This window comes from Hevea brasiliensis, chromosome 7, assembly GCF_030052815.1.
Source record: "Hevea brasiliensis isolate MT/VB/25A 57/8 chromosome 7, ASM3005281v1, whole genome shotgun sequence".
Classification (NCBI taxonomy): Eukaryota; Viridiplantae; Streptophyta; class Magnoliopsida; order Malpighiales; family Euphorbiaceae; genus Hevea; species Hevea brasiliensis.
The window spans coordinates 104,152,707-104,162,295 of record NC_079499.1 but is presented as its reverse complement, the minus strand read 5'-3'; the positions used below and the strand labels follow the sequence as shown (position 1 = coordinate 104,162,295).

The 9,589-nt window shown below is 35.5% G+C and overlaps 1 protein-coding gene and 1 pseudogene across 1 annotated transcript; one reads left to right on the top strand and one right to left on the bottom strand.

The window, feature by feature from the left end:
- The first annotated feature begins 218 nt into the window (after nucleotides 1–218).
- On the top strand, nucleotides 219–2,790 carry LOC131181600 (G-type lectin S-receptor-like serine/threonine-protein kinase LECRK3). Its single transcript, XM_058150406.1, has one exon. The coding sequence runs from the start codon at nucleotides 279–281 to the stop codon at nucleotides 2,631–2,633; it is 2,355 nt and encodes a 784-aa protein (XP_058006389.1). The 5' UTR covers nucleotides 219–278; the 3' UTR covers nucleotides 2,634–2,790.
- A 3,475-nt stretch (nucleotides 2,791–6,265) lies between these two features.
- LOC110673531 (uncharacterized) lies at nucleotides 6,266–9,463 on the bottom strand (annotated as a pseudogene).
- Nucleotides 9,464–9,589: the final 126 nt, after the last annotated feature.

Here is a 9,589-nt window from a genome sequence, read left to right as displayed (position 1 = left end):
TCAGTCTTTATATGGCAAAAGTTCAAAACAATCTAACCCCATTACTTTCACATCACTCGGAAGATCCTGGGAAACAACCCACCGCAACTTGCATGAAGACTTCTTCTTTCTTGCAACAACTTCCCTTTTTTTTTTTTTTTATGTCACCGACTTTTTTTTTCTTTCTTTCTTTCTAAGAACACGGAGGATTGTGAATGTGGACTTTAATGGTTTTGAATGCTTCCAATTTCATGGTTCTTGAAATAAATTGAAAATTCATAAACTTCATACTTAAAAAGATGCACAGAGCTCAGAACCTTTCCATGGCTTCCGTCATTCTGTTTCTGTTTCTATCTTTTACTTTATTTTTCACAGCCTTAGCTCAACAAAGATACTCCAATATAAGCTTAGGATCTTCCCTCACACCCACCACCAACTCCTCGTGGTTGTCACCTTCTGGTCTTTATGCCTTTGGATTTTACCAACAGGGCAGTGGCTATGGTATTGGTGTTTTTATTGCTGGAATTCCCCAGAAGACAGTTGTCTGGACTGCTAACCGGGATGATCCACTAGTACACAGCAACGCTACCTTGCTCTTCACTAGTGATTCTGGGCTTGTCTTGGAAGCTCAAGGCCAAACCACTCAAGTTATTTCTACTTCAGAGTCACCTTATTCAGCTTCTTTGTTTGATTCGGGCAATTTTGTGGTCTATAATTCTGATCGTCATATAATATGGCAGAGTTTTGATAACCCAACTGATACCCTTTTGTCTACTCAACGCCTTGAAGCTAATTCACGGCTGTTTTCCGCTGTTTCGCAAACTGATCACTCAACAGGAATTTTCCGCCTTGTTATGCAAGCAGATGGAAACCTTGTCCAGTATGCGGTGACAACTACTGTGACTACTAAAGATGCTTATTGGGCAACCGGTACAGATGGGCAAGGGAATAACGTGACACTAAATCTTGATGACGATGGCCATCTCTACCTGTTCAATTTCACTGGTTTCAATATAATTAAGAATCTAACAGACGGAAGGTATCCCACACAAAAAACAATTTACATTGTGAGAATTGATTTTGATGGGATATTCAGATTGTACTCGTACAATCTGACACAGAATGGAAACTGGTCAGTTTTGTGGTCATCCACAAATAATAAATGCGATCCCAAGGGACTCTGTGGTTTTAATAGCTATTGTGTTTTAAATGATCTGGAACCTCAATGTCTTTGTCTTCCACAATTTACACATGTTGTTCAGAATAATTGGACTGCTGGATGTGAAAGGAATTTCTTTCCTGAAAGTTGCAAAGATGATAATGGAGACATCAGAATTCAAGAACTCACCAATACTGTATGGGAAGACAATCCATATTCCGTTCTCTCATTATCTTTCAAAGAAGATTGTGAGAGAGCCTGCTTGGAGGACTGTGACTGTGTTGCTGCATTTTTTAAAGATAGGCAGTGCAAAAAGCAGAGGCTTCCTTTGAGATATGGGAAAAGAGATATGGGTGACTCAAATTCAGCTTTGATCAAGGTGGGCAAATCTATATCCACCACCACAGATAGAGTTGAGCCTGGAAAGAAAAAGAGTGATCAGCTTGGAAGGGGCATCCTAATTGCCAGTGTTTCAATTGTTGCCCTTGGGCTTGTTATGTTGGCAATATCTGGCTTTCTGTTATATAAATCTCGTGCACAGCCATACAAAAGGATAAATGCAAATGAGAATATTGTATTATGTGAGGAAGTTGCTCCCCGATCTTTCACTTTTGCAGAACTAGAAGAGATAACAGATGGTTTCAGGGAAGAAATCGGCAGAGGTTCATTTGGGACAGTTTATAAAGGGCTAGTATCGAGTACCCAGAAAGTTGCAGCTGTCAAGAGACTAGAAGGAGTTGTATCTCAAGGGGAAAAAGAATTCCAAACTGAAGTGAAGGTTATTGGAAAAACACATCACAAGAATCTAGTACGCCTACTCGGTTATTGCAATGAAGGACCTAATAGGCTCTTGGTATATGAGTACATGAGCAATGGTTCCCTTGCTGACTTGCTCTTCTCTCCTGAAAAAAGACCTTGTTTTACAGAAAGAGTGGAGATTGCTCGCAATATAGCAAGGGGTATCCTCTATCTACATGAAGAGTGCGAGACACAGATCATCCATTGTGATATAAAACCACAGAACATACTGATAGATGAATACAGGTCTCCAAAAATTTGTGATTTTGGATTGGCAAAGCTGCTGAAGCCGGACCAAACGAAAACTTTCACAGGAATTAGAGGAACAAGAGGATATGTTGCACCAGAATGGCATCGTAAGCTTCCTGTTACAGTTAAAGCTGATGTTTATAGTTTCGGAATTGTGTTATTGGAGATCGCATGTTGTAGAAGGAATGTGGATCAAAATCTTCCAGAGATTGAATCCATACTTGTGGATTGGGTTTACCATTGTTTTGAGGCTGGTGAAATGGATAAATTGGTTGGTGATGAGGAAGTGGACAAGAGACTAATGGATAGAATGATCAAAGTGGGGCTTTGGTGCACTCTGGATGAACCGTCCATCCGCCCTTCCATGAAGAAGGTTCTTTTGATGTTGGAAGGGACAGTTGACATCCCAGTACCACCAAGTCCTACTTCTTTTCTTACTTGCATTTAAGATTTGTGTTTTTGGTCTCTGCTTTTCTTTAGTTCTCAGTTAGTAAGTTGAAGTTACAGTTCGTTACTTGCTTTAAATTTATAATTATCAGTCTATCTAGTACAAAAAGTTGTAATGAACAAGGATGGAAATTCCACTTACGGTTTTTAACTTGTCACTCCTCATGTTAATGGTTACAGTTTGAATCCTATCATTAATCACCAAATGAAAACTTTCACATTATATAATTCAAGCTCCCCTAAGGATTATGGATATATGTATGCTGCCGGACATGGTTTTCATGCCTGCCATAAGTAAACGCAAGCGTTTCAACCAAAAGAGCTAAAACCTTATCTAAAGAGTGGAATAGAAAGAACTCTATCCATATGGTATCCTTTAGAATAAATCATTTGCAAGGAAAAATCCAATGAATTCTCGCAAAATCATGCATGATTTTTATGTCTTTTAAAATAAAAGGTCTTTGAAGTTAAAAAGAATTGAATTCTTTTATTCCAAACATAAGAATTGATTAAAAAAAATCAATTGAATTGAATTCTTGTAAAATTCTACGTTCTAACAAGGGTATGAATAACTATCATGTTTGAAAATTGCAAGAGTAAACTACACGGATCAAGGTTTCCCAGGAATGATTTTAACTTCACTGGGAAAACCCACAAGGATAAAAACACCAGCAGTCTTCAATAGTGACATGTATGGATCAAATGATCACCAGATGGTGTGTCCATTATAAAGTCGAGAGACTTAGAGTCTGCAAATTGATAAGGAACAAATAAGCTTGGCTCAATTATGGTAAAGAGTCGTCTTCCGGGCTCTGACACCTCAAGTTAAAACCCCAATTGCAGCCCAATCACCAATGAAGCAAGAAAAAAAAAATCCGCTCTTTGGTAGCTTTGTGTGATTTTACCTTCATCTGCTATTGGTCAAAAGAGACAACAAGGTTGTCAGCAGGAAGCACACTCAAATCTTTTTATTTCTTGGATATGCCTGCGCTGAAAACTGTTATCTGGAGTCCAAAAGCCTTCCCAAATATATGACTCTGATTCTGTGACTACAGCCTAATCCCTTCCATAATTCCCTGATTTACATTAAAGCTGATGCCTATAGGAAATTCCATAATACAAATCTAATGTTTTAATCCAATTGGGTAAAATCATTCTAATGCTCATTGAATTTTTCATTCATTTTTATCATGGCAACAAAATATTTTCACAAAAGGAAAGGAAACTAAAGGATATAAGAAGAAAGCAAGATATTGACTGCAAAGAACCTGCCTTTTATGGACAACAATGTAGGTAGAATATCCCCCTGTCTGTGACTGTGCCATCCCATTTAAAGTGAAAACTATGCACAATTATATCTTCTTCCCCGTCATTATCACCAATCTTACATCAACTAACCAATCTCTTTTACAATTCCAACAGTCTCATGTCTGCACTCGGATAATAATGGATATATGCATAACCTAGCACCAAAGAATACTTTGAATCTCCAAGCTTATTCCTAGTCCAACCTGCTGTCAAAATACATCACGCACACACTCATAGAATAAGTGAAAAAGAACACCAAACAAAGAGTACAGAGGTTTACATGGTTCAGGAATGTGCCTACGTCCACAGAGCCTGTTGTAGTCCACTACAACAAATTTAGGCTTTAACAACATTTTTGTTATACATGATTTTAAATTTTTCCAAAATTTAGGTTACAGGATTTATACACATCACTACGTGCTTGTTAATAATTCTCTATTTCAAAATTTTAATAGTATATAAGGCATTCATTCTGTTGAGGCCTAGATTTGTAGTAGTTTCACCATGAGAAAAATCTAACATTATATCATATTAGAATTACCTTTTTGTAGCCAGCATTCCTGGTACTCAAACTACAACAACGCCCTGCTTCAATAATAAAGTAGGCACCGACTCAAAAAGATTACTCTTATTGCAATCTTATATGGTTGAGGAATTTGACTTCAATAGATGTCTAAGAATGGTGTCAATTTATCCTCAAAAGTAAATGGAATTCGTCACAAAGCATTGACAGATAAAAAAGAAGCAGTATTTGGAACAGTTTTTCCTAAGCTTTTGATTATTGTTTCCTATTGTTTTAGTAATCTTTTGCCGTTTGACCTTCAACAATATTCTAAGAAGTTGAGTGTTCTCATTCAAGGAAAAGACCATATTTCTTGCAGTCTTGTTATCTATTCCACCATAAAGCATTTCCATATCAAATTCTTAATATAAATTACTAGTGGAATTATACTACAGGTTACTTGATCTGATATGATATATATGATGCAAAAATGGAAACTGAAATACGTACCAAGAAACACAGGAAAGAGCAAGCAAAATGAAAGAAGAGAGAGATTTGTGCTTTATGCAGAGAAGCAACTACAGTATGGATTGTCTACAATAATTGATCAAACCACTAAAAATGTCTTGTTGTGAAGAATCACTGAAAAAAAAAAAAGAGACTTTCAGCAACAGATTGATGGATTCGTAACAACTGTAATCCGTCACTAATTCATAACTATTAAAAATAACTTTCAGCCACATATTATAGGCCGTCCCTATAACCCTAAGCTATTTTTACAGGGTTTTGCAAAAAAAAAATGAAGTTTTCAATGAACTCTCCTCTCAGTCCTTTAGCAATACACCAGTACAGTCGGCTCGTCTTCTTTCTTCTTCAAATTCTTTTTCTGCTTCGCTTTACTAAGCAATGAATTAATTATGCATCGGCGATGGATCCATCGCTAATAATATGTACGGGCGGAGTTCAAATCTGTCACTGGAATTTTTCTTTTTTTTCTTTTAAGTGAATTGAGTAGCAGTGGTCACACATTCGTTAGAGTAGCAGTTTGAATGAATCAACTGTATTAAGTTTTGTTCCTTCTCACATTGATCTCTTTCATCTAATAACTATAATTGTCGCCATCGATCTCAAATAAAAGTTATAGCTGTGAGGAAGTTAGGGATCCTTCTCATTATTTTACCTAATTTTTTTTTTCACTTAAGCCCTTTTTTTTTTTTTTTTTTTAATTTAAGTTCTGAATATAATTCTATTTGGCAGATACTTGTCATGCTGGGGAGAAATATTCAATCGGACATATAGGATAAATTAATTATTTTAATATTCATTAAAATTTGTGGTTATTTATCTCAATTTGATTAGTTTTACATTCGTTGCAATAAGAATGTATTTTACGTGGTTTTACATTTTAGTGTAAATTTTGTCTTATTTAATTAGAGACTAACTTTTATAGAGAATTAATGTTTGTTCCATTTGATTTTTAATCTACATCTATTTTCACTATTATAATATGCTAAATTTATATATAATGTTAGGTTTATGGTGAGATTCTAGTTAGTAAATCCTTATAACAAAGTGGAAGTATAAACAGCAATGCCATTTCTTTCTATTTCTATTGATTAGTCTATCACTCTGTGTTGGTCTTTTAATCTAGACGGAAAACACAATAAAAAATGAATGAAAGGACTCATTAGTTAACGGAGAGAAAGGTCAAGGATATTTTAATGTAATTGTAAAAATACAAGGATCGACCAGTAATTATGATCATAGCCCCATTACCTATAAGAATTTCTGAAGTACCAAAAAAAAAAAAAAAACAGAGAGAATTTGCACAAAAACACCATTCATTTAATAAATACATTCACAAAGCAAGCTACCAGTAGATTCCGTAATTGCAACTGAACAATAAAGTAGCCAATTCCAAGAAAAACAGGGAACAGTACCAAAAAGTTTGGAGCATATCAATAATTAGCAAGGGCTGATAAAACAATCTCCAGCCAGCTTTGCCGCAGCAAGTATCAGGAGATCGACAAAGCCAGATCTCCAGTTGATTGATGGTATTTGAATCTCTCATGTACTTCTATCCATCAATAGCACTTTGACACTTTGTCCAAAGCATCAAAAACACCTTGCAAAGTTACCTCCTCCGCAATCACCACTTTGTCTCTTGATTTAGAACCTGCACCTATGGATAGCTGTCTTCTTTTCACACCTAATACCTGTTGATCAAGAAAAGTGAAATAGTCTAAGAAAATAAACCATTAAATGCAGCCTATTATTATCATGGTACAAATGCAATGGCTACTTTAAAACAATTTTCATATGATAGATTCTATACTTGTTAAAGGTGAGCTAAAGGGGCAAGGTGTACAAGGTGCTGACTAGTGACTGTACAAGCAAAAGGCGAGCTATGTCTAACAGATGTGCCTTCTTCCAGGCAAAAGGCATTAGAAGGTCCACCTTCTTCCAGGCAAAAGGCCCTAGAAAGGCATGGCTTCCTAATTTCCATCTTCTGTGAGGACCTTTATCAGAAAAAGACACTACTACAAGACTTGGATCCGGCCAATCTACCAGAATCCAGTGTCAACGACTTGTAAAGTTGCTAGAACACTGACTCTGGCACTGAAAATTGCTGGATTATTGTTGGACTCCATTAGAAACCACCGACTTCTGAAGCACCTGCTTTTAGCATCAACACACCTTAAATCCATCTCATCATCCCTTGTTTTCAGTCCCATTGTTCTCTCTCCTGTCTTCCCTTGGTAGCTCGGCTTCTGTTTCCTGGGGTTTTGGCATTTTTTTTTTTCCTAATAAAATTATCAAATGTGTTGTTTGGGTTTGTTTTACTTTCTAACAAGTTCTCAAAGTGCTAACTGCTATCTATAGGGGAAAAAAATAATATTAATGGTGAAGTCCATATTCATTTTACAATGCGTGATTGAAAAAAGAGGTTTTATAGAGCGATTTACATTTCAGTGTATTGTCCTAATCATTAGATGGTATTGAAAAAAAGAGGTTCTATAGAGCGATTTCCATTTCAGTGTATTGTCCTCATCATTAGATGGTTAACTTTGGCTTGATCCTTTGAATATTGTTAACTTTGGTCAATTTTGTTAATTATATGCAATATATTTTCTTGTTATAAATATTTATCCCTTTTTGTTTTGCCTGACGTCACTTAGGCAAGTGGCTAAACATGGCAACACTTAGCACCTTCCATAGTTGTACCTAGGCCACCGGACCCCTTTGCACCTTAGTGTGCCTTTAATAACTTTGATAAACTTTAAATGGAAAATTTAATCAATATATAGACAAAATGGTTGCTAGACTATGAGCTTTCAAACGAGTATAAATCCCTAAGTTTCACATACCCATGAAGGACAAATTATAGGAAACCAACTTCATAGGCAAAATGAGGTTGGCTTGAGCTTAAACTAAAGAATTCCTTTCCCTTAAGTGTCATAATAATCACTAAAAAAAGTGGAAAAAAAAAAACATTTGGAAATGTTAAGGATGATAAGCTAGCAAAGTGTTTTTCAACACTACCATTTTTTTTTTCCTGATAAGCTTTTCAACACTATCTTGAAGAGGTAAAAACACCCATTCAGAAGGTAAGAGAATTTATCACAGGAAAAACCTTACAATTCATAAGGCACTAAAAGAATATAAACTTTAAAGGCTCTATTACTCACATCTTTACTTTAAACAGAAAACAAGGAATTTTTGCCCCGAATATTTCTTCTTAATAATATGAAGCATGTTCAAATCTCCACAGAAAGTACATTGCAACAAAAATAAAGAGATAAATTTGCACAAATTGGCATCTACATGTATTTTTCAGAAGGAATAGCTCTTTACAAAGCCAATGCATTTTTAATAATGCAAAATAGCTAACATTAATAGTAAATGTCACTTTCCCCATGGCATTTAACCAAATACATGATTCATTTAAAAAAAAAATCCAAGGAAAACAGATTAATGTTATGCATATGAAAAGCTTTGAATATTTCCTTAAGTATGGACACCTACCATCCCCCCAATGCGCCCCGCTCTCTCCCCTGAAAAAAAAAAAAAGAAAAGAAAAAAAGAATGATGAAACATTCTAAACATACAAGCCGGCACAGCACGTAACTACATAAAAACTTTCAAACAAAGGAAACCAAGGACAATCCCCAGTTATTATTATTTATTTTTTTCATGATTAATTCAAAAAGAGCTTGATTGAACATACTCCTACCAAACATGTAATTCAGGCATAGCAGACACTAAGACTAGAACAGGAAAATAGCACCAAGTTAATGAAATTACAAATATCTTCCACGAAAATAAACAAATACTCACATCATACACCTAACACAGGACAAACTCTTTCACAGGCAAAAAAAAAAAAAAAAAAAAAAGCTTGGTTTATTCATGAGTTGCACATATGCATATTATTTAAATTTTGAGTAATTTCATCATAAATATTTATATTAAATATAAAACTAAAAGAAAAATACTCACAGAACTAATATAATCAAGGAGAGCGGCGTTAGCTTCACCGTCCTTGGCAGGGGCATCTATTTGCACCCCTAACGCTTCATCACTGAAATCTGTATTCACAAGAACACAATTAGAATGAATTTTCACAAATACACATACACACACACCCAAACATAAGTATACAGACCTGTGATGGAGGAGGATTTGGCGCCAGGCTTAGCGTGGATGGTGATGGCGATGGAGGGCGGAGGACGGAGGCATGAATCGAATACAAGACGGGAAATTGTTTCCTGTATTTGGAGCCGATGGCTTTGATTGATTTGAATCGGGCGAGTTGGCCTTGGCTTTCCCCTTCTTCGCCGGTGCCATTGGAGCATCGGCTTCACCCTATTTTGGCGCGGGAACTTTTACTTAAGAAGCTCAAACGGCACTGTCGTTTAGGAAAAAATGCAAAGAGGGGCGATGGAGTATAAAAACGTATTTATGGTGGTGATTCTCTCATTTTTCTTGAATTGCGTAGTGATACTCTTTCTTTTTTTTTTTTAATAAATATATAATGAGTCTAAATTATTATAATACCACAATTAAATAAACATTACTGAAATTTTTATTTAAATATCGATCAGAATCAAAAATTAAAAAAAAGGAAAAATATATAAAATTATTAT